Raw genomic sequence first — 24,988 nt, 5'->3', positions numbered from 1 at the left:
GGGCGGCGCGGTGCGCGCGGGGCGGCGCGGGCGGGCGCGGAGCGGCGGCGGCGGCGGCGATGGCTTTCGAGGCGCTGGCGGAGGCGGCGGAGCGGTGGTGCGCCCGCACGCCCTTCCAGCTCATCGCCGCCGAGGAGACGGAGCGGCGCATGGACTTCTACGCCGAGCCCGGCGTCTCCTTCTACGTGCTCTGCCCGGAGGCCGCCTGCGGCGACAATTTCGTGAGTGACCCGGGAGGGGACCGGGAAAGGGGGGATGGGGGTGGGGAGTAGTCACGGGCGTGCGTGGGTATCCATGCGTGTGCATGCACGGGCGGGCACCCCCTGCACCGCTCTGGGACATCCCCCTCCTCTGTCCGTGCGGGTCCCCGGTGCTTGGGGGAGCACCCGAAGGGGGAGGGGGGCGGAGGACGGGGCCGTGCCCCGGAGGGGCGGAGGGATGGGGGATGCAGGGTGGTGGTGCTGTGGGCTGCAGGGGAGCCCGGCGTGTGGGCCGGGGGTGGCGGGGACAGGGCGGGGGGCGGGGGGCATCCTCCCCAGCGCGCACCACAATCTGCAAAATGGAGTCCGCTGGCGGTGCGGGGCGGCCCCGCGGGTAGGGCTGCGGGCAGAGAGCCCCCCGCCTCCCCCATCACCCCAGCCCGGGGAGGCTGTGGGCTCCGCGGGCAGGAGGGCTGAGAGCCCCTCCTCGCTCCTCCAGCGCCCCGCGGGGGCTGCAGCTGCCGCTCCCCCCGCGGCCCCTCCATCCTGCCGGGGTGCCCGGGCACGGCGCAGGGACGGGCGGGCTGGCAGGGCTGTCACGGCAAATGGAGAATGGGTAGGAATAAAATGGAGTCAGGATGACAGGAGGGCCGGGCCACCCCTCCGCCCCCCCCCGCCGCTCCCCAGGGCCCGCCGGGACTGGGGGACCCGGGCAGGTGCCGGCCTTGGTGCCGCCGCGTCCCCGCCCCGCACCCCGCGGACTTCAGCGTCAAGTTTGCGCGGAAAAGGCACCGGCAAAACAACCCGTGGATTTGGGATGAGAGGGGGTGGGTTGGGTTGTTCACCTTCCCCCCAGCCCTCTCGGTGGTGAGAAGAAGTGCAAGAAGAGTAATCAAAAAGCAGCACCTCTCCACGGGGTATGTAGTCTGCAACCCTCCAGCTAACGGCAAATAAAGGACTTTATTTTATTTAAAAAAAAAAATAAATAGCTCCTAGCACAGTCCATTATTGTAGGAATGTTGTAGGTCCTTCCCTTCTCAGAGCAACTTTCATCCCTCCACCTGCTTGACAAATGTTCATTGATTCGCTTTCCAACAGGTAAGTGCAGTAAGAACCCATTTGACAGGTGGGCTCATGGAAACAAAGAGCAGTGAAGTGACTTCTTCAAGACCACAAATCTTGGCGAGCAGGACGTTAATTTATCGTGTCGGGCAAATGGTCATGCTGAATTACAAAAGAAGTTATCCGGAGTTTAGTTATGCATCTCTCCAGGGATACATGAGACCTTTGGTCGCAGCCGTGGCAGTGGAGCATCTCAGGGTGTGAATTCTCCTGGTCCATGGTGGGACTAGCCCTGCATATCCATCTCCAAGCATCTATGAGCCTCTTGAACCTGGGTGCTTGTTCCCTTCTAGTGATGCCAGTGCCCAGAAAGGGCCGTGCCTGCTGGACTCTTAAGCAGGGATACATACAGATCCAATGCAGAACTAGGCTAAAGCTGTGATTGGATGCTAATAAAAGCAGAAATTGTGAAGAAAGCTCATTATTTTTCTTAGATATGTATTGTTTCTTTATAGGCTAGTCAATAATCAAGCAAACACTTTCAAAGCAAAATCTAGTCAACTTAAAAAGAAATCTTAAGCAGTTTTAGACCCTATTTCCATGCTTCCAACTCTGGCCAATTTTTCTGGGTTTGCAACCACATTTTCCCTCTTTTTTTTTTTTTTTTTGGCAAATATTTTCATTCCAGGGTTGCTTTGGACTCCCCATCAAAGCTGCCAATAGTAAAACTGAGCAAAAGGGTCAACCCCTATCAAATGCAGAACGTAAACAGCAGCAAAACAGAGGCAGCATTTTCTTCTGTCTTTTTTTTTTTTTGTCCTGATTACTTGAGGCACTTTTTGTAGTAATAATACTTTTAAGACAGGCAGATAGGTGTCATTCTTAATTCTTTTCATGTTGTGGTGTCTCTTTAATGTGATTAAGAACCACTAATGAGCTGATTCAACAGCATCATGTTTTCTGCTCCTGGTGCACTGTGGGGCTTTTCTGCTCATAGCTTGGCTGTCTCTTCTTTTTTTTCCAGTCAGTTTCTTTTTTTATGTTCCAGAAGATAAGTTTCCTTTCTGTGTGCAATTACAGGCTAAAGTTTATTTTAAAGAGACTTAATGCAAGCCAGGGGACTGATGCTCATTTGCACTTGAGCCTTGTTTCATGGCTCCAGTAACACAATGGAGTGTGAAAGTGAGTAAATATAAACAGAATTCATGGTGGCACACTTAGAGCCTTTTTGCACCCTGTGACTCTTATAAAGGAGCCTCACATTTAATAAGCATCTGGTGCCTGGTATTCTTGTTCTCTTTCTTTATGTCTTCATTTCATGATAATGCAACTTAAAAAGCTATGTAGGAGGTGCCAGAGAAGTCCATGATAACCCACTTGTAAGGAGGAAATGATGGGCATGATGAACTGAAAAGGGAAGAGGAGAAAAACATGGAAAGGTTGCCAAGATGCAATCTGGGGGAGAATAACTCAGAATTTTGTATAAAATCAGAGATTCCAGATCACAGCAATCGTACAATTTTAATTTCCTGTAAAGGAATCTTAGAGCTAGGTTTTTAACATGCTAGGGATGCAGAAGACCCATCTTGATGCCTGTTGTCATTTTCAGTATCACCTGGACACTAAAACTCTCTGAATCAGCATTTTAGACAGCTGAACTATGTATAATTTGGCTCCTGAGGCTCGTGGTAGTCTCAAAAAATTCATTGGACTTACAGAGCCATAAACAATGAGGGCAAAGGTTGCGATGCTATTCCTTGTAGTCTGTCATTTGTTTTGTCACCACGTTACTGCTGGTGTTCAAAGTAACTGATCAAACAAAAATATGATGCCAGCTTGATGCAAGATCTCCTGTACATTTTTTTAGAACAGAGTCAGTGAGTCTGATTATTTTCTACAAGTCGAATTCTTCTCACAAAGAAAAATAAGTTTTACTGCCATGCACAGCAGGTGGGCTGGTTAGAAAAACGTGGTCCAGCAAGTGACTCTGTCATCTAGCAACACCAAATTATTTAAAGGTGTGAGGGAAAGCAACCCCCTCCAGAGCAACCGTATGAATTGCCTCAGCTATGCGCTGCGTGTAGATGCTGAACTAAATAATTCAACCGTGATCCTAGGTCAGCTGAGGTGGAAATTAGTGGCTGTGTGCTTTTGTAGCGACACAAAGCAACTGTGAGCGAAACTGGGCAAGCCTGGAAAACACATACTCAGATGATGAGGTTAATATTTTTTTAATTGCATAGGCATGGCTGAGCACTATGGCCCACAGGTTTGCCAGCAGCCCTTATCCCACTGCAAAGAGCTTCTCAGGCACCAGGGTTTTTCCAGGAAAAGCATCTCCAGATGTGCAGCCTCACTGACTGCTCTAACTTTCTAAACAAGAGCAGAATCCTCAAATTACATTTGTTTTTATTTTGAGAGGCCAAAATTCCTTTTGCAGGTTACTCTGGAGATGCTTGAGTCAGTGGTGAGACTCAGTTCCTGCACTGCCTCAGTGCAGAGCAGAACGTCCACAGCGAACTGTAGATGCAGCTGAATATGTAGGAGTTATAACCGGTGTCTTTATCACAGTTGAGGATTTTTCTTGGGAGGGAAAATGAAATCAAGCCATTTCCAAATGAGATGCATGCACTAGTGGCAGGTGAGACCTTTCATAGTCTGTTCGTTGCTACAGCTAAAACTTTTAAATCTTCTGCAGACCTGGCAATTGTTGGAAGCCTTACTTGCTTATTGCCTTATGATGCTGTGCAGGAAAGTACCTTCAAAGGCCCCTTGTGATAGATGATCTTATTCTGTGCTAGCGCTAACAAATTTACACTGGAGTCTAAAACGTGGTGCAGCTTGAAAAGAGGCTGTAAAAATGTGATAAGACAACATGGGGTTAACTTTCCCTGGGGAGCAAACTAGCTATGATTTATAAAAGGGCTGGGCCTGATTTTCATTTCTGTGTAAGCTCCTGTGTGTAGCTCTGGTAGTCAGAAGAAGCCACAATTTAAACAAGAATCAGGATGTTAGCACTCATAATCATTTTATACATATAAACAATTACAGCAGGTTTAGCATGAGCCATGAATTGCCAAACTGCAACATCCAGCTCTTAAGTTTGATGCTAAGTTTAGAAGTAAATAAATGGTTATTGCTAACCCAAGTATTAAGAAATAGTGGGCCAGGCCTCCAGAATCTTGAGGCTGTTCTTAAAGTGTTGCGATTTGAAAGTGTTCATTTGATATTTTAAAGAGGGTTCATTTGGGTTCACTTCATGTACCTTCTGCCTTTTTAGGCCATAGAAATCACGAAATGCAGACTTTTTTTTTTTTTTTTTGGTAAACAGGAGCTGAGATTTGGTTGTATATTTATATAGGACTACAAGGCCCATGACTCTTAAGATGGCATGAAGTATCATGAGACTTGTGGTATGTGCCTTTGAGAGTTAGCAAGACTGTAAGGAACTTATTTTTATTGCCAGACTGTTTAAGAAATTAGTCTGGTTAGACGGAAAGAGCAGAACCTACTCAGTAAGGCAGGGCTCTTGTCATAGCAAAACATTTCTCTATGCTTGTAAGATGCAACAATCAGAAAAGAAAATGTAGGTCAAGTGAGGCTCATAGCAAAGCAGTTGCATTTTTCGTCTTAAAGATGCAGCTTAGGTGATATTAAGTAGTGTTTTCTTTTGATAAGTGTGAAACTGCATCCCTGGCAGGTATTCGCCACTGAACAGGAAGGCGACATGCAAGCCTTGTGTTGGGGATTGAAACATCCGTTGTTCTTGCTCTTTCCCTGAATGTTAGTTAAGCCTCAGAGAGACCCTCCTCTTTCTGTTTACTGTTTTCTTTACTGTTTATAGCACAGTAAAAAAGCTGCACAACACTTTGGGGAAGAGAGCTGCTGTGCAAAAATAGAGGTATAAGAGCCTCAAACCAGTTTAGTAGTATTACACTTCCCTGTGTAGCAGACTGCCTAAGACAGTCCAGTGAATAAAGTCTTCAAAAAGAAGGTCTTTAAAAGTCTGGGTTAGCTTGTGCTGCGGGCTGCACTTGTGTGCAAGATGGATTGTTGCCTGAGTGCTTCCACCATCCCTCACCAGCTCTCTTTCAAACAGCCTTATAGCAGCAGAATAAGGCTGCACAAAACCAGGCTGGGGAACCAGCATCTCCAAAGTAAGAGCAAGATGAGAGGAACATCCCAAATAGTTTTATATGTGCCTGCCTGGGAAAAGAAGATTTGGCTCCAGGAGGAGTAAACCTCAAACTAGGGAGGGAGGCATGAAGTGTCAGGATGTTCCGAGTGCCCAAATGTCTCTACTTGGCTCTGTGTCTTACCTGTGGGTATATTTTGCATCTTCTTCATCGTCAAGATAATTACACATCAGGTTCCACTTCCAGGGTTGCATCACTCTTGCACTAATGCCAGTAAGACGTAGAGATGCTTTAGCTCTTGTTGAGGGCTCTCTTGCAGCGGATGATGCAAAAGAGGAGAAAATCCAACGTGACATCCAGGTCTGAGTAGGGCTGATGTCAAACACAAACACCTTTACTTGTAAAATGTGTATGTGCAAGGTGTGCATACCCTTTGTTGCTGGTGCAGTCATAAGGTGTTTTCCCTTCTGGATCAATTTCTCTGCTTTCTGATGCATTGCATCAATAAAATCCGGGTTCCTCCACAGAAGTGTGTCTGGGAACAGCCTGCAGACCCCCAGTACAGGTCTGAAGTGCAGGAGGCCCCATGTACTTTGGCAGATGTTTACAACATGTCACCTTGTAAAACACGTGGAAAGGCTGGTGTGAATTCCTGTTAATGCCTTTTCTTTCTTGTGTTGCTGTTGGCTTTCAGCATGTGTGGAGCGAAAGTGAGGACTGCTTACCTTTTCTGCAGCTCGCACAGGATTACATCTCCTCCTGCGGGAAAAAGACGCTCCATGAAATATTGGAAAAAGTCTTCAAATCCTTCAGACCTGTAAGTATCTCTCTTTTTTTACTTCTGAACATTGACAGTTACCTGTGACTTTTAATAGGGTAGCGCCAGAGGGCGCAAGATGGTTTTTCATCTGCAGGGACTTAACATCACCAGTCAGCTGCCTGCGCACAGGGGTGTTAGCACGCAAGCCACTATCAGGCAACTAGAAATTGTTTCCTGGAAGCCAGCTGCCTCTCTATTTCTGTCTCTGCGTTTGAGAGGGTGAGATTCCCGCGTGGGGTGGGAGGCCAGCTGTTGCGGCAGCCGGTGGCAGCGGCCCCGGGGGCTCGTGTCCCGCTGGTGCAGTGCTGACTCCCAGAAACAACAGGATGCGAGCCGCTGGACTTTGTTTGTGGCAGAGTCGTTTCCTGGTGCTGGAACTGGGGAGTTTTGCAAGGATTTGAATGGCGAAAGTAAACCTCTGGAAGTTCGAAGTACAGTCTCTCCTCGGAGTGGTTTGTTTTATTTTAGGGGTGGTCCAAGTTTTGCTGTTAGGATGGTTGCCACTTGGTATTTGCAAACACCAGTTTGGTCACTGCCTGAGAAGTTGGAGCAGAAACTGTGTTTTTTTTGGGAGGGGAGCTTGTATTTTTCTGTTTTGCTGCTACTCAGCTTTCTCTGTTCTTGTTTAACACTACGATTTGGGTGAAAGTCTGGGTTTCATCAGGGTGAGGTGACTCAGGCTGGCTGTTGTCCTTCACTTTTGCCAAGTCCTCCCTTTGCACAGCCTCTTCTTTTGAGTGCCTGGGGCTGAGTAATGGGCTGGTGCAAAGCACAGCACAGAGGTTCATTGCCAGAACCACACTCCCATGATGTCCATGGGAAAGCTGACGATGGATGTTTTTATGCTCAAAATGTAGACCGTTTTCCTTCCTCTCTCTTTCTGGCTGACTAATCGAGAAGACTGAAAATGTATCCCAAGTATTTTATAGTGAAAGGGAGGGCCTGGAGTGCCAGTATGAAAACACTGGCCCTCCCTGTGTTACACCCTTGCTTTGCCTTGCCATGCACCGCCACAGCTGGTCGACATAAAAGAGCATCGTTTTAAATAATCCTTTGAGAGACTGGAAATAAATAGAACAGATGCACACTTTTCTTAGAAAGGACTGGAAATCTGATCTGTCAGTACAGCTGCTTGTAATTGTGAAAACATACAAAAATATAAATATGTTTCCCAGAACAATATTCAGCTCTTGGATCTTCATAGCTGTTTTCTCCTGCTCAGAAAAGCTGTGTCTTTGAGGAGAAACTTCCATTGGTTTGGCTAAGGAGGACTTCAAAAAGACTTAATTAAATTGGTACAGATCGCTTATTTCATTTAAACCACATTTATTTCAGCATAGCTTAAGTTACTGAGAAATTTGCTTCAGACAAACCAAGTTAAGCTGCTCTTCAGAATGAAAAGGTTCAAAGCAAGGGGAACCATTATGCTCATTTAGTCTGGGCCCTTCATTAATACATCACATTTCACCCCATGATTCCCACAGCCAAGAACATAAGTTGTGGTTGAGCCTGGAGGGTGTCTTTTCCGAAGACATCCAGTCTTGATGTAAAGTCTTCAGGTAACTTAAAGGATACAACACTGCTGGGCACTTTTTCTTCTCATCATTAATTAGGCTACTGTGAAAAACTCTTTTATTTGCAATCTGCATTTTTCTAGTTTCATGTCCTAGCTGTTGAATTTCATCATGCTTTTGTCTGCTCAAAACCAGCGTCCTCAGTTGTCAGAGACCTCTTGCAGATTGTAATCAAGTACCTCTTCATTTTCTCTTGGATGCACCACAAAGATTTAGTTTCTCGGATTTGCCTTTGACCTAGTACTGAGAGATTTTCATCAGCATAAGAAAAGTGAGTTTATCATTTGAGGTATGGTTGTGTGTAGACTAATAAGGAACGTATTGACATTTTTCCCTTACTGTAATTATTAAAAATAGCACATGCATGGCAGGATAGATTTTTAAAAGTGAAGAATGTTAGAGTAGATGTATGGAAACAGTTATTTTGCACCCTCAGACCTTTGCCAGAACAAAGCCACTTTTCCTCAGTTTTGAGAAATTATTTACTTGGCAGTACATTGCGCTGTCCCCCATGCTTTCTCTGCTGGACCTGTTTTGCTGCTGAAACCACCTTGCTGTCAGCTTGGAGGTAGCAGTGCATTTGGAGGGCATTTCTTCTACGCCATCCCAGTGGAGTTTGCTGTCAGAGACCAGACTGGCAAATTTCAGTTTGAAAAATGGCCGTTTAGGAAAAACTGCTGCTGAATGTCAGCATGTTTTCTGGGCATAAACATAGTGATACATAAATACAGGATATTTATTTAGATGAGGCTTTTTTAAAGTGTTGGTTAACCCTCAACAGCTAAACTGCATCTCTAAATCCTGCTCCAGACAAAGTCAAGCTGTTTCTCTGCTGAAGGTGGTGGGGGGCATGTTGTCTCTGCCTGTTACTGCCTTCCTGGCTCAGTTACCACAAAACTCTGTGATTTGCCTTATTATCTACTTGTTCAGGGAGCATCCAACAGTGCCAGACACCGCACAGGTACATGAAATGATATCAATAGCACTGGGCTAAAATACCACTATTTGCCTCAGAGCATCCCAGCTCCTCTGGTGCTTTTGTCTCTCTGGTGCCAGAGGTGTCCGTGCTGGTGTTTGTAAGCACATCTGCCTGGAGACTGAGCCCTTCACACCGGGATTTGACAGAACCTCGTTATCACTAGTGTAGCACAGTGTGGACCGCTAAAGCTTGGTCTTGTATTTGGCTTATTTTTCAGCATGTTTCTGCATCAGCTTTTGGTGGGAGGCAATGCCACTCTGCTTTCGTAAGTTTGGAACTTAACATCTGCTAGGTTATTTGTATAAAATCAGGGTACTTTGAAAGAGATAAGAAAGACAAGTGAAAAATAAAAAAATGCCTGAGGGACATTGCACCGACTGGCAGATTTTGCAGAGAACCAAAACACGAGTTGTACAATTCAGCAGCAAATTCCAGGGCTCCCGCATCGAGATCACCTTCAGCATAAAAAGCCTACATCCCAAGTGGGGTCTGCAGTTTAAAAGCCATTTATCCCATATTTAATTCATATGGGTCCCAGTGACCTGTGCTTTACCTCCAGATGGGTACTTTGGCCAGCAGGAATAAATAGGTGTAGTTCAGGTGCTGCTGCTGCTGTGGTCCTCCCTGCTTGCCACCCTCCTGTCCTCCTTCTCCCCATGTGTCCCCACCTGGCAGTTTTGTTCCCCTTGCCTAGTTAGCTGATGGATCAGCTCTCTCTTTCTACACCCCTTTCCTGTTTTACCTCTTTGTTTTCACTTTCCATTAAAGCCCTTTCCAGTCTGCCACTTAGCTGATACTTCAATATATAAAGTAGATACGGACTAGAAACTGAAAGTAGTGTGAAAGAAGACAAGGTGGGAGTCAGTCCAGGGACAACTCAGGCCACCTTCATAATCTTACTTTGTCCTCATCTTTCATACTGCTTCCTTCTCCTTTGGCCTGGTGTTTGTAGAGCTACCTGCACTTTGGACCCTGATTCTTCCTCCTTGGGTCAAGATGTTGGCCAATTTGTCAGTGCAATCCAGAGAGCTGTAAGGGGTTAACAGCAGTGAGAGACCAAAGTCCTGTGGGAAGCAGCGAGATGGGACCCCTAAAAGCAGGACCGGCATGGCTGAGGTCCTTGGTGCCTTGCAAGGTCCTAAAGTGTCCATGAGAGAGCAAAACTGTGCTTCTTTTGGAGGAGCAGCCCATCCCATCCCATCCCATCCCATCCCATCCCATCCCATCCCATCCCATCCCATCCCATCCCATCCCATCCCATCCCATCCCATCCCAATCCTTCATACACTCCATAAAATTGCTGACATCTGCAGCATCACTCTGATTTACGCTGCACCAGGGAGAGGAGAGCTGCGCAAAGGGAGAAGGGATGTGTGAAAAGCAGGATGTGCTCCCCATCCTTTGGGATTGCGTGTGTCTTTGCGGTTTTCATGGTATATGTTGTGTTTTCCGTGCTAATTTTGCACAGGAAAGGCTTATGGTGTACCATAAAATGAAGACTCATGTGGCTCATTTCCGTGTAAATCAAGGAGGAATTATGACCAGAGCTGGGAAAAAAAATGTGATCAAGAGTGTTTCTGCCAGGTGATATAAATGGAGCAGTACAATATTCACATTTAATTTAAATACACTCAATCAGTTTAGTGAAATAATACTGGTAGATAAGAAAGTCTAGAGACTTTGCTTTTGCATTTTAAAAGCTCAGTATTTTAATTTTAGCTTCAACATGAAACAAACCCCCACATCCTGGAAATGAACCAACTAGTTTCATGCTCAGTTAAGCATAGTAATATTTACTCTTTGTGCTGCTCACAAAACAAGAACATTTTCAGTTTGGGGTCTCTGTGTAAGTATTTTTAGAATGTGAAGGGTGGAGGTTAGTCAGCAAATTCTCTTTCCATTTCCCTGCTGAAGAAACCCTGCAACTAAAAACCTGGTTTTCTCCCAGTGACACAGGGGAATTCGTACTTCATTGGACCCAGAGGCTAATTTTGTGCTCTGTATTTCTGTCCACTGAATAATTTTGAATGTCGATCACAGGCTAAATTAGTTTAGGTCCCTAAAAATCTGCCTGGTCACAGCCTTCTCATTTTCATGCCACCACCTAGCGAGTGTCACCCTCCTCCCGATTTTTCTGGGCTTTGCCTCTTTCAAGAGCTGACAGCTGCGTCACTCTCCAAACAGGGTGTTGCATGCATCTGTGCTGCTCTTCCAGCCCTGGCAAGCCAAATACGTGGTATTCCCAATGATGCCTGGCATGTGATTTTGCTTTGTGGCTATTACTAGCTGCTAGTGTAGGATTCTAATATGAGATTTCCACAACAGATGCATTATTTTGACTGTTATTTGGTTTATCTGCCTTCCCGACTTCTGTTGGCTTGGCAACCTTTTGGAGGAGAGGGGAAAAGTTCAAACATCACTGTTCACTCCTTTTCCTGTAGCAAACAAGTGCCCTTGCAGTGATCAGAACTGTCAGGTGGAGGCATCCAAACATTGTCCAAGGAATTTGGGCTGGCAGTTCTTCCCAAGCCCAAATCTAATTTGGAGAAATTTAAAGGAACTCGGACAATTTTGAGTTGAATACGCACTATTTCTCACTGCAAGGGCTTCACCCAGCATGCAAGGCTTCATCTGGTGTGAAGGAGTGAAGGGTTCAGGAAAAACACTTAACATGATAGGATCTTTAGGTTTTTAGGGTCTCCTTGCTTATTCCATACTAGCCAGTTCTGCATGAGGATGCTTTCTTCTTTGGCTGTTTTAGGGTTGCCAAACACAATCTTAAACCAAGGTAACCTCTTCTATAGTATTTCCATGTTTTTTTCTGAAGTTAAACCACTGTCAAGTCAAAATACTCAACAATTTGTGATACGACCTCATGGAAGAGCACAAAGTTCTTTGCAAGTGCTTTGCTTTGGTTTTATTTATCTTCCAGTCTCTGAGCACTTAATTTGGTGTGAGGATGCATTTTCAAATCCTTCTGTCACAGGAGGGAGAGAGAGAGCGCCAAGATCATTATGCAGTACTGTTATTCCAGAGTTTGAGGCTTTCAAGAAGTGGCACATAGGTATTGTGTGAAGGTTTGCAGCGAAGCTGCAGGAGTGCGTAATTCACTATTACACAGTATTTTCTCTTCTTTGTAGTTACTTGGGCTTCCAGATGTCGATGATGATGCATTTGAAGAATATAACGCAGATGTGGAAGAAGAGGAACCAGAAGCCGATCACCAACAGATGGGTGTCAGTCAGCAGTGATTCCCTGAGAAGCTAAAAAAATTCGGAAGCCTTTGGTACCAGGTGGGGTCAGGTGGTCCCACGTTAGCCTGTTTGAATTAGCACATCACATGGGGATATCTGGCTCCCAGGATAAAAGTTTTACAAAATGGTTTAAACAAAAAATTAATAACAATAATAATCTGTGATGAGCTTTGCTAAGAAGTGACCTGAATTTTGCTCCTGCTTCAGTGGGTTTTCTATGGAGTTGTCTTGGTAGCATTCTGCCATTATCAGTCTAGAAGTAGTTTTGTCGCTGACTTGTCTCTTCGATTTGTGTTTGAGAGTAGCATTCACTGACACGAATGTAGAGTACCGAGAATGTAGGAAGAGTGTGGTGAGAGCACCGAGTCCTCACCCGTGACCTTTCCGTGGACATCAGCACAGAGAGCAAACGTGACTTGTGCTTTTCTTTTTAGTTCAACAGCTATGGTTTTTGACAAAGTACCAAACTCGGAGAGATTTCTCCTGAAAAACACTAGTTTAATAGCGGTTGGTACTGCAGAAGTTCACATGGAGGCTTAACAAAAATAATGGGAAATCCAGGGGAGTGTTGGTGTCAGGAGTATTAATGTTGTTTTGCCTGACACCTGAGTTTACAAGTGCTGCTTTAATAACTGGGAGTAATTCCTATCAGCAGTACATGTTATAACCAACCCTGGTACTCTGACACCATTTGATCCAAAGCCAAATGCTGCTTTTGTGCAAATCTATTGAAAAATAGCCATTGCCTGTCTTACTTCTGCATGACAACCAACTTTAAGCTTTGCTGTGTTTAATACACTGCTAAATTATTACACAAACCTTGTGGCATTGTGAATTAAAGTGCAACTTAACTTTGAAGCCATAAGGGGTATAAACCAGCACTTGGCTCTTAAAATCATGCTGGACTTGTTCTTCTCCCCAGCCTTTGAGCTAGTCTAGGCATTTACACCTTGTCACAGGGGAGCTAAAATATTGCTACTTTGGCTGATATAAAAGCTAGTGAGGTTTTACTTAGCTGGAGACTTGCTCCCCAAAGGGATTTGGTGGGGTCTTGGTATAAAGGGAAAGAAGACCTCTCCTATTTTATACCTATTTTGCATATATTTAAGTGACTCAGATGAGTGCCAGACTGTGAAGATGCAGGGTCTCTTTGTTTACTTGCCTTTTGTACTGAAAATAGAAGAAGCAAAGGGGTTTCTATTGTAATACAACTGTTTTCCACAATTGAGCAAAATGTTTCTAAATTTACTCCTTTTTTCCAGTTTTTTTAAAATCACGAAATGAAGGTCACGCGCTTCAAAAGCCCTTTTATACAGAATGAGCTTTATAAAAACAAAAAGTGAGCGCAGAGAAAATGCTTGGACAACTCCCAGAAACAACTCGCACCATTTTGAAAACCCTGCTGTTAGCGACCTCTCCTTTTCAGTAGATTTTTTTAAAGATTGTTTTTTTTTTTTCAAGGGAGTAAGATTTCTTGGTGGTTTACATTTCTGATGATGGCTTGAGAGATGCACAGCACTTGATTTTTCCAACCTGGGGCAAAGACCTTCCGTAACTGTGACGGTGTGTGGTACCTGGGTGTGCACAGAGTGTCTGCAACACTGTAAAAGTTGGAGTCTAAGAACACACAAAAGAAACAAAAAGTGGAAGAGAAACAGAGCTTAATGCAACTTTGTACATTCTTTCGGCATGCAGGCATAAACATGATAGTCGCAGCACATTTTTATGGACTAGTGACGTGAGAACCGTGGCAGTTCATTGTATAACACTGTACAGCAGCAATAGGCTTTTTGCTTACTAAAATAAAGTGTAAGACCAGTGGTTTCCATCCCTGCTTTAAGTCCCTAAGTTTTTTTTTTTCCTCTCCAGCTGAAACAGGTGCCATAACGTTAAACAGAGCCTTGCTTCGGGAGAACCTTTTCTCTTAGTAGCGTCCAATCCTTTGGTTGCGGCTCGCACAAGTAGATCTTTTGGGGGCTGACTTTCCTCTGCTGTAACATAATGCAAGATGTTATTTGCAGTAGCACAAGCTGGAGGCGAAGTCCTGCTCTTCAGGTTTGCTGGCCACTTGCATCAGTTTTGCTTGGGTGCAGGTGCACGCACCCCCGGGCGCGTCTGCACGAACCTCGGCCACGGCTGCGGCGGCGTTCTGGCTGGGAAATAACCCTTTGCCTTTATACGGACAGGCGGTTTTCCAGGCGAATCAGTCCCACCATCTGGCTCCGTGCGTGGCTGCACAGGCGAGTGCCGGCGCAGCAGTGGGGAGGGTGCAGGGGTGGATGGGGGTGGTAGCTGAGCACCCGCGGCCAAAAAGCACCTTTTGCACCCCTTGCAGGGGCCCGTGGCGGAGGTGCGGACGCAATCTGAACTGGCCTAGGTGCTGAGGATTGACTCCACCTAGCTCAGTGAAGAATTGCGCTCTGGGTGGCAGTGGGACAGGCAGGAACTCATGAAATGAGGAGTGAGTTTAAGATCCAATGCTTGTAATTGCATACAGGAGGTTGTGGTATGTTCTGCACTCCGCTGCCTTTTCCTGCATATTGATGGAATTGTTAACGAGCAGTTGAGCATTAATATGGTTGCAAGCAAACATAACACTGTAAGTTATGTAGATATATAATTTTCTGTATTCATTAACTCACTTTTTTTTTTTTTTGGAATGCCGTATGCTATTTGAGTGACTTCCACACCAGACTACATGTGCTGGACAGCCAGGGGCCCTTCTGCAGCACTCACCCCTGCAGAATTCCCACTGAAGCCAGCAAGATTTTGTTCATACGGGACCTGCAGGACCGGGCACTCCAGGGGACGCGTGAGGCTTGGTCCTGCAGAGAGCTGAGCGCTCTTGTTCCCTCTCGCTTTGCTGGGAGCCGAATGTGATGGGCCCTGCTGCTGAACTGAAGCATGACCAGGCAACACTGAGAATAAACTGGAGTTTTATATATAGAAAATTTAATTTTCATGTGTATTAAATGTGAATGAGCATTAATATAGAATGTATTTTATCAAAAAATATTTATTGCTTACTTTGACCAAATACATTTCTGTATTACTGTGTTACTTGTTCCATACTTACCAAGCAATGCAAGACATGGGGAACTGGATTAATTGTATTACAAAATACTTTTGTATTTGTATTTTATTTTTCCCTCACTCCCGCCACATACTGAGATTAGTAGTCATTTAGTAATTAACCAGGGGTAGCATGACCCAGTGTCTAAGCTGCCAGACTGCGACGCATGATTTGTGAACATGTGCAAAAAGGCTTGCAAGCCAGAGGACTCAGGGACAAGATGTGGGTTCAGAGCTCTGCCACTGCCTTGCCCTGAACTTCAGGTGGATGTCAGCAGCTGGGAATTCAAGGCAGGCCTCCGGTCATCCATCCAGGCTTCCATGAAATTCAGTGGGAGCTGGGTAACTCCTTTGGAAGTCCTACCTTAAGCCTTTTGTAAAAGGGGCTGTTAGTATTATTTGCTCACCAGTGTATGAAGTGCTTTTAGATCTGTGGGTGAAAAGAGGTATGCCTTATGATTGCCTGTCCTCAAAGCAAGCCATTAGGGAAAGGACACAGAAGAGCCTCCCTTTTCCTTTGCCCTTTTCTCTTAGGCATTTCATGCTCTGGTTAAATATAAATATGCCAGAGCAGAGGCTCTTGCAAAACTATTGCTTCTGAATATGAGTTGCATGAATGCAAGGAGCAGAGTACTACTTCGGGCGTGAGAAATACAAGGGATGCCAGAGGGAAGAGCAGATTTCAGAAGTGTAACAACTGGTTTGTGTAGCGGGGGCAAGAGTGGGAAAGACCCCTTTCAGAGAAATGCTGAGATTTCTGAGGCAGCCCAAACCATCCTGCCAAGTATCTGCTTACTGAACCTATGCTGTTTACAAAAAAGCTGCTCTGGGCATTACTGGGGCCTTGAACTTGGTTGTGCTTTTCTGTCAGTGGCCTGCCTGATTCATACTTTGAGATGGTTGGGAGAGGAAAGGATGGAGAAAAGGCAAACAAAAAAGTGTCCTCCTCTCTTCCCCAACGTTATTATTAATGATATTGTGTAAGCAGGTAGAAGCAGCAATGAGGGAGCATAAAACTGCTTTATTAGGTGCACAGTACTGTCTCTTCAAAGGACTTGCTCATGGGATTAAAAAAAAAGCAAACTTCCCTTGCACACACTTCAGGAACAACACACCACTGAGTGTGATGACCTGAACCCTACCAGGCATCAGCTCCATGTCCTGCCCTGCTCTGGGCTGTTTTCCCAGCAGTTTCCCTCTGTACATAGTGCTGTGCTTTTGCAAGTTGCATGGTTGTAAGAATGCCACTTTGAATGGGAATAGCCAGACTTAGTGTTCCTGCATCGGTGACCTGCACGGTAGCTGCTGCGTCTTGATACTGTGTCCCATGTAAAGTGTGGTATGTGAGATGGTGACTGCGGACAGCAGGGAGGAGATTCTGCTACAACATCAGGTAGTAGGTAACTGCCCTTTCCCCTTCTGCAGGGTGGGATGTGAGACTGGGACACTAAAGATGATTACAATAACATTATGGATATTACTTTGGAAAGCTGCCATGCTCTTTCAACATGTTTCCTGATCTTTCACTGGGATCCAGGGCTGAAGCCTGTGGGTATTTTACAGTCAGGTTTAGCTGTGGCAGGAGGTGATGTTACTGCTTCATCCATCCTCATCCTTTGTTACTGCTTCATCCATCCTCATCCTTTGTCCATCCTTACCCTGTGTCCATCCTTGTGTCCATCCTTACCACGCTGTTCTTCTCAGAAATTCCCACTCCTAGAAGAGGGGAAGCAGAGGAGCGGGGAGAGAAACACCTTTGATCTCCCACAGCTTGCAAGCCAGGTGCATCAGGGAGAGCCACAGTTCAGCACAATGTGCCACTGAGCCACAGTGTCCTCTCTGCACAGGCAACACAGGGGGATGAGGTGGCATGGAAAGTGGGTCATCCCTTGAGGACCCATGACTGGTCCATGACAGACAGGAGTTACGCAGGAGAGAGGTGCCAAACCCAAGGTCTTTTCACAGGGAGCAATGCCTAGCTAAATAATCCAGTCTCTGAAAGGCATGACCCATTGAGGCTTTCCAGGCTGGGCTTCCAGAAAATGAGGCCCCTCTGGCTGCTGGTTGCTGGGGAGCTTGGCCCAGCCTACAGGTCTCTTTCCCAGTGCTGGCTGGTTTTGGTCTGGCTACAGGACATGGAAAATCAGGAAGGATCCCTTCAGGGGCTCTAGCTGCATGCCTCTTTGTGTAAATTGCTGAGCAGAGGGAAATGCTTTGTTTTATGTGTTCAGTTCTGGCAGGACCTCCCCTCCTCCCCAGCAGCCTGTGCAGCTGGGAAGCCTTGGTGTGACAGCCAGGCAGGAGTGACCCTGCAGCAAGCTGGGCTTGAGGTGGTCCCTGCAGCGTCACCATGGAGCTGAAGGCTCAGGGACATCACTTCAGAGGCAAATACTAAAATAAACAGATTCCTTAAATTTGGTCCTTACCTCTGATGGGAAAGACTCGGAGGGCAGACCCTGTCACCTTGGGTTTTTATTTGACTTCTGAGACTTACTTAGTTGCATTGTTGCTATCTGGTGTCTGTGGCAGGTGTACGAGGGAAACCTCTTCACTTACAGCAGTCACCCATTCAGTAAGCCAAATTATCATTTACATGCTCTATGTTTGACTTTTTCCTCATTGCTTTTTGAAAAAAAATAATAAAAAGAAGGGCAGTGCCTAAAGGAGCATCTGCATTATTGCAAACCCCACTTTCTACAGAGCCACATAGCTCTGCAGTGTCAGTACAAGCTTGGTCATAAACAAATATACAGATTAACAAAAAGGGTGTTCATTGGTCTGCAGAAAAAAACCTCTTTGAACTAGTTACTGCTGACTACAGCAAAGCTCACTGGTTTCATGTAAAAGACATCGAACTTTGAAATTCCGTCTGTACTGATATGCTGTTGCTTGTGTAGGCAAAGATCTGTGCTAACACTGCATGTAAAAGATGTCTGCTTTAATCTTTGGGGGTGGTGGAAATGTCAGCTCTGGATTTCAGTCAATGCAATTTTGTTGTTGTTGTCGGGTTTTCCTTTACGAGTGCAGGGACCAGGCAGACCTCAACATGCCAAGCAGAAACCTGTGTTGCGCCACACCGTGCAAACCTCTCTGTCTTTGGGAGTATGAAGCTGTGAAATGGGTTGCCAAAAGATGTTGCCCTTTTAACTGATGCTTTAAAAGGTGTAGGTCTTCAGTGGAATCCTGCCTTTCTTCTGATCCTCCTTCCTCTCCCACCACCGAGGCATCGAATCCAGCAGCGTTGTTACACCATGAGCTTGCCATTAAAGAGCTTACCAAACTGATAACCGATGAAGTCTTTTCTCTGTGAGCAAGATCAACTAAACAGGGATTTTTGAGGGACTAAAGCATAACTACGATGTGTGTGGCAAAGGGAACGAGAGGCTTACATTTCCTGGGCAGTGTTGGCGCGTGGTGGGATAAACGTGATGTTTGCAGCTGTAAGGAGGAGAAAAGGATTTAATCTGAGCTTTGGGCACTGCAGAGTAAGCCCTGCTTTGCAGGACAGGACCCAGAACTGCTGGGGCAGTTCAGTTAGGCACAGTCTGAGGTGGTAGAATTGCTGTCAGAAGATGGGAATTGGTGGTAGTATTTGTGGATGAGCCAGTACGTCAGGCTTTCCAGGTCCTCTTCTGTTTTGCACAGATGAGGGAGGCGTCTGTTCTAATTAAGAGACATGTAGTGATGCTGAAATGAATATTGGTGGTTCTTTTCAACTAATTTGTCTCTTTTCTTTAAACACTCCACTTTTAATTGCTGTTTTGACATCTCCTCACCCTGATTTGGTTGAAGGGGTGCTGTCAGTCGTTAGCTTTTGTCATGAGACTCTGTGGGTTGAACATTTTCCACCCTGTGGAAAAGTGCTTTAGCTTTGCACTTTGACTTTATTTTTGGCACTTCCCAGGGCACGAGCTCTCAGTAGGAGTGTGCCAGTTACGTGCCCTGTGGTGTGTCCAGAGCCCTCAGTGTTGGCTCTAAAGCCATTCCTGTGTCTGGTGGAGTGCCTGCCAGGACTGACTCCCTCAGGTTGGTGCGCGGTGCTGGCAACAGAAGTCCCACAGCCTCTTCAGAGACCTTTGTGTATGGTGGAAGCCACAGTGACAATTAGGCTCTGGCTACAGATACAGCTGGTCTTGTGGAAAAGGTGATGATCCCACCATGTGTTCAGCTACTTGGAGCCCGCTGCCTGCTCAGGTCTGCTGGATGGACTCTTCCTGCGTCAGAAGGTCAAGTGGAGTTCTGCAGCTTAAACAGCAGCTCTCTGCTAATATGGACCTCAGCCCAGGGACAAGAAGCTGCCCTGCTCTAGTGGAGAGCTCCCACATCAAGTGGCGGCTGCAGATGGGAGCACTTGGCCATGCACATAGTTTTCGCCTCAGTCCATGTCTGTCCACACTCCAGCTCTCCAGAGTTATGTCGTGCCTTCCCCAAGTCAAGAAATGAGGATATTTCAGGGTTATGATGGGTTTTGGCTCTGTATCAAGGAGAACAAATCCATTAGAGGTTAGCAGTTTCTGTTGCCTCTGTAGGGTCCTGCGTAAGGCTTTTTCACCCACCACAGTTGTTGTCAAGCAGAGTCAACTGGGAAATGCAGAGTTGCCCCCCCCCCCCCCCCCCCCCAGCAGCTCCATGTGCTGTTTTAAGGAGCACAGGAGATTTTCACTTTCTTTCTACAAGTCTTCATGTTCCTTCTTCTGTCTTCCTTCTTTCTGCCACCATTTGCTTAGCGAGTGATGAAATGCCATAAAGCAGCACATTTACCTTTATTTCCAATCCCTAGGTGTATGCCTCCATGCTTTTCACTGAGTAGTGCTGTAGTTGTAACAGCAAGGCAAGGTTTTTGTACCTTTTATTAGACAAACTGATATAGAAGAGGCTGAAAGGCACAAGATCTCAAACTCCCAAGTGCTTCACCATGCTGAAATAAAAGCAGCGGTTATATGGGGCAGTCTGATAGCAGGTAATATCTCTCCACAACAACCTTACCTTGCTTGTACACTTTTCTTAAGGTATTGCTGCTATAATGGTGTGATGGCAGGGGCAGTGTTGGAGGCAGGTTTTTATTTACAGTCTGTAGTAGTGCTAAAGGGCCCAGGAGTGGGTGTCAGCTGTTATACCCACCCCAGAGCTCCTTAAGAGCATATGAAGGGTTGTAGCATGCCATGAGTTTGAAGCCTTTCTGCTTTTGGCTTTGTAGCAGTCCCCTAGAGGTCAGCAGAGCCTACGTTTTGAAGCAACTCAAGCCGATGGTAGCATCGCAAGGATGATGAAAGCAAGTTTGCTGCTAGCCTGCAAGACCCTGCTTTTGCTCTCTTGCCACCTCAGCTGCTGCTGGAGAAGGGGTCAGATAAGGAAAGAAGGAATCAGGGCATGGGGCAAAAACTATCCGGCTTTGGAGACAGATGGGCTGAGAGCTTGCCATGGAGAAAGACCATGGGGAGGAGGGGGCAGAAGCAGACTGCAGATGGGTGCCAGCATTATCAAAGCTGGGTAGGGCAGTGGGAGCTGGTGCCAACACCCCTTGGTGGGTACCCAGTCCCTCCTGGGACCGCGGCTGGACTGCACTGCATCAGGAGCAATGCCGTGTCAGGACTGGGGGTGGAGCTGGTTTTCCTTGGACCTTCTCAGCTTCTGGGGTTGGAGTGGTCATGTAGGGGAGCCAAGCTGTGCCATGTTCAGATGACCTGAGGCTGACAAGCAGGACGTGGACAGCCACTTCGTGTCCAGTCAGCTTTCCACAGTACTAGGAGAGGGACAAGAGTTTTGGCCCAAAGCATCAGCATAGATGTAGGCTAAAGGGTGCTGAGGAGATGGCAAATGGTGAGTCCTACCCAGCACATGCCGGCAATCAAGCCCAAACCAAGACCCTAATTCCTGCTGCCAACTTCTGGAAATGCTCAACCCCAATGGGGAGACCTGAAACTAGCGCTGCATTCGGCTATGGGTCACTGTCAGTGCGTGCATTACATTTCTCACTAATGAGAAAATGAGTTATCTTGTGTGGACGTGAGCTTGCATTCACCCTACGTGCTGCTCTCTCCCTCCCCGGCTGCAGCTGCAGGCTAAATAACTGGCAGTGCAGTTGGCAAAATATGCCTCTTTCTCCCCAGTTTTTCTTCTGGTCAGTGTGCCCAGGACTGTGGCTGCCCTTTCCCCTCTTTCCCCCACTGTTTAGCTGCTCCCCCCCCAAGCACAGCTCTCCATTTTACTCTGTATCTTTAAGGACCACACGCTCAGCTCCAGCAAAGGCATTTGATGAGAAGTGAGACTTGGAGGCTTCATTCAGGAGGACACATTGTACTGGAAATGCAGCAATTCACACAGAAAATCAGTGCCAGTTTGTATCTCTTTGTGCTATCTCTTTTATTTCATGAAAAGTAGGAAGTTTTTATATTGGCTTTTTCTTGAAGACATTGTTATTGTTGTTATTATTATGTTACTTCTTGCTTGCTGTATTTCTTTCTTTGTTTCTGCAAAACCTTTATCAGGAAAGGTTTTCAGCTGCCTGTGAGTCATGTAGCAGCAATGGGGAGTGGCAGCACAGAGCTATGGGAGCCAAGATCGAGAGTTTGTGCCCCCTTATGTCTCATGACAAAGGCTGCTGGTGGGTCACCCAGCTGTCAGTGGACCTCCAAGCTGCAGTGCTCAACACCATACCAATCACATCTCTCCCCCATGCGCTGCTGGCTGTAGGAACTGTATGCCTTCAGCTTGATGAATCCAGCTCTGGTTTTGATCTTTCTCCAGCCTTCTGAAGTCAGTATAGCAGACCGCAACAAAATTATTTATGCAAAGCCTAAATTGTGAAGCACAGATGCGTGGACCCTTTCTCACCTCTGTGAAATGTCTGAGCCTGAGGGCAGGACAGTTTTATGGATGCAACGAGCCATGAGCTGAAGATATAAAGAGGGATAATGAAATGCTTGCTGAGGCCTCTCAAACTGTATGGAAGAACTTCCCCCAAGTCCCAGCACATGGGTGCACATTTTTCCAGCTCTGCGGGATAGCAGGAAGCACCTTTCTGGGAACCACTACAGCAAGGCTCTTGCTGAATTCCTTTTAGCTTTGTCAATGTGCAGTTTCTTTGCCATGTCATCCAAAAAAGGGAGGGAGGGGACTACCTGCAGAACCAGCAATGTGATTGCTAATGGGGCTTCATCAGCGCTCCCCGAATCCTCCCACGCACACATGAGCAGTTCATTAGATAACTGGCCCCATGCAGCATCCCTTGTAAAAGATTGCAGCACAGCAGCAGGTCAGCAAAGGTGCATACTACCAGCTGCAAGAACCTGCTGTCATGCATCAGCACACAAAAGAGCTCAAGGGAAACTAGGGATAGACTTACCATCCCTAGGGTCTTCAGATGTGTGCAAGAAGTGCTGGAGATGGTGTCTCAAAAGGGGGATGGGGGGTATTTTTTGCAGGGGGAAGGAAAAAAGCCATTTTTGTTACTGTGGAAACAAAGCAATGAAAGCAGCTTGTTACTTCTCTTGCTTCACAGGGGGGTTGCTGGCACAGTCAGCCCCAGAGGAACACCAGCAGTGAGCTGGGACAGCAGGCTGTAGCTTGAGTCAAAGGGAAAGAGCCAAGGAGGAGGCACCTGGGAGGTCACAGACCCCACCTGAAAGTGGACTACAGTTCAGGAGCTGGTGGCATATGTGAGACAAGGAAAGGGAATGGTAAAGAGGAGGTATGAGAGGACCAAGACCAGGAAGAGGGCATCATAGCAAGGGACTGGCGGAAAAGGGGATGGGTTTGATCTGCGATGGGACTGGAGAAGGCCTTGTGGCAGCTGAGTGCAGCCTGGCTCAGCTAGAGCAGGCAACAGAAATGGACGTGGAGACGTAGCAGCATCTGGTGGAAAAACACACAGGCAAATGTGGCTGTAGTAAGTGCCTGTGAGTGACAACCACTGCACCTCTTCTTCCTCCTCACCATCCCCCAGCGAGGTGATGTGCACCTGGTCCTGCACCAGCTATCACTGGGAACTGCAGCCCACCTCCGACACCCTCCTCTGTCACTCAGCTGCTTCTGCCTTGGCAAAAAAATCATTGGCAGGACCCAAAATCCTTGTGACTAAGCACCAGCTTGCTGTCACAGTGCCCCACACCCAGCTGGCCAGCACAGCCAACAGCAAGGGCTCTTTGCTGCTGCATGAGGCACTTCTGCAGCTCCGTGGCTGACATCCCCTCTCCTCTTGGCACAGCTTGTCACCATGTCCCTTTGCACAGTTCATGAACTTGTACATGTTATCACACCTTGGGTGCTTTCACCACCAACTGTTTTTTCAGAACAATAAAAATTGTGTTTTCCTTCCTAATAAAGTTCCTTTCCTCCCACTCGCCCCGCGGCAGGGTTGTTTGTACAATGTATGGCGAGCCTTGCCCATAGATGAGGGACCTGCCCAGGCCTGCATGGCCCTGTGCTCACCCAGGCTCAGGCCTGGGACCTAATGGGATGACAATGCTGAGAGTTAATACAACCAAAGCGAAGTCACCAAATGCTGCCATTCAGCCACCTGCAGCGGCCTGGCGGGTGCTGTTGTTTCGGATGTTTAGACATGCACGCAAATTACACAGAGGAGACGAATAACATGTTTCTGTCTACTACCACTGAAGCCAGCATGTCCGATGGGCGGCTTGTGTGGTCTTGCAGCTCCCTGAACCTCTGCTCTCCTTTGCCTTTACAGCTGCTGCTCAGCAGAGTAAAGCTTCCAGTCAGTGCCCATCACTTACCCTTCATGTCTTAAAATGCATGTGCCGCGCTTAGCCAGCAATGATACTTAAATAGGGTAAATCTGCAATCCCGATATCCCATTAAATGATTCGTTAGCCTTGATAACAGAGGAGCTTCCAAGGAGAAGGGAAAGACTGCTGATATCACCAATGTCCTTATTAGCTATGCTGGCAAATGAACTTTCTACATTGAAGAAAACAGATGAGAATTCCTGAAAACTTTCAAGCAGCCTCAGTGTCTCCAGATCCAGCTTATTTTGCCTTGTTAAACTTAGGCTAAGCACAGTAAAAAAAAATTCTGTTTCTATAGGTGGCCACAAAGGGACAGAATGGAGTGCAGCTCAGAGGAATGGGGATGCCCCGTGTTGCTTCCATGCAGTCCTAACCATCAGTAGCCACTACTGCTGATGACCAGTGAGTCTTACAACACGTGGCAGCAGCAGAGTATACAACCATTACTCACCTCTCCAGCAGCCAGCATGCACAGGTGAAATTGGCCAACACTGGCCATTTGTAGCTGGACCTGTGGGTTCCATGGCAGTGGTGGCCACATTCTTCTGAATGGACAACTGGGTTCTTGAGTTCTCACAAGTTATGTGCTCTACTGTCATCTCCACTGTCCATCCCAAGAAGTGGTCAGAGTTCAGAGCCTCCCTGAGGACCAGTACAGCCCCTCCTAGCTAAGGTGGATATTTTTCCATGAAGTCTTGTTTGAAAGGTCCTCTGTCCTCTTCCCCTATCTCAGCTGCAGCTACAGCAAGCTGTAGCCAACACAGGCTGGCAGAGCAGGCATGTGGCTCTCCGAGCCATAGCCAGCCAGAAGAGCAGGTCAAATGCATTTTCAGATGCTACTGCCTGCAAACAGTGAGCAGTAATGTTGTGCATGGAGATGTTTTGGCCACAGCAACACATGAGGACTTTGCAAAGTCCCTGTCAGTCCCTGAGATGCAGGAGAAACCAAACAGGGCTTGCAGAGTTTGACCTGCCAGATATGCAATGTGGACCCTGCTGGCTATTTTATCTCTATTTTATCTTTCGTATCCTATTGGTACCATATGAAAGACTCCATGTGAATTAGGTCTGACTCACCCATGGAAGAACACCCTATGTGGGGAGGAAACAACACAATCTATTGTCTGGTTCTATGTGGAAGCAG

General features: G+C 46.7%; 1 protein-coding gene across 2 annotated transcripts; it reads left to right on the top strand.

Annotated features, from left to right (window-relative positions):
• The first annotated feature begins 1 nt into the window (after position 1).
• On the top strand, positions 2–23,436 carry MTURN (maturin, neural progenitor differentiation regulator homolog). Of its 2 annotated transcripts, XM_065051678.1 has the most exons (4): positions 2–221; positions 6,093–6,215; positions 11,912–12,064; positions 22,599–23,436. In XM_065051678.1, the coding sequence occupies exons 1-3, from the start codon at positions 60–62 to the stop codon at positions 12,020–12,022; spliced, it is 396 nt and encodes a 131-aa protein (XP_064907750.1). In that variant the 5' UTR covers positions 2–59; the 3' UTR covers positions 12,023–12,064; positions 22,599–23,436. The 2 variants fall into 2 exon arrangements, with proteins under 2 accessions (XP_064907750.1, XP_064907749.1); XM_065051677.1 differs by lacking the exon at positions 22,599–23,436 and having other exon boundaries at positions 3–221; positions 11,912–13,853.
• Positions 23,437–24,988: the final 1,552 nt, after the last annotated feature.

The sequence above is a fragment of the Columba livia genome, chromosome 2 (assembly GCF_036013475.1).
Source record: "Columba livia isolate bColLiv1 breed racing homer chromosome 2, bColLiv1.pat.W.v2, whole genome shotgun sequence".
In the NCBI taxonomy this organism is placed as follows: Eukaryota; Metazoa; Chordata; class Aves; order Columbiformes; family Columbidae; genus Columba; species Columba livia.
The sequence above is the reverse complement of the archived record's forward strand: the minus strand, read 5'-3'. Positions and strand labels throughout refer to the sequence as shown.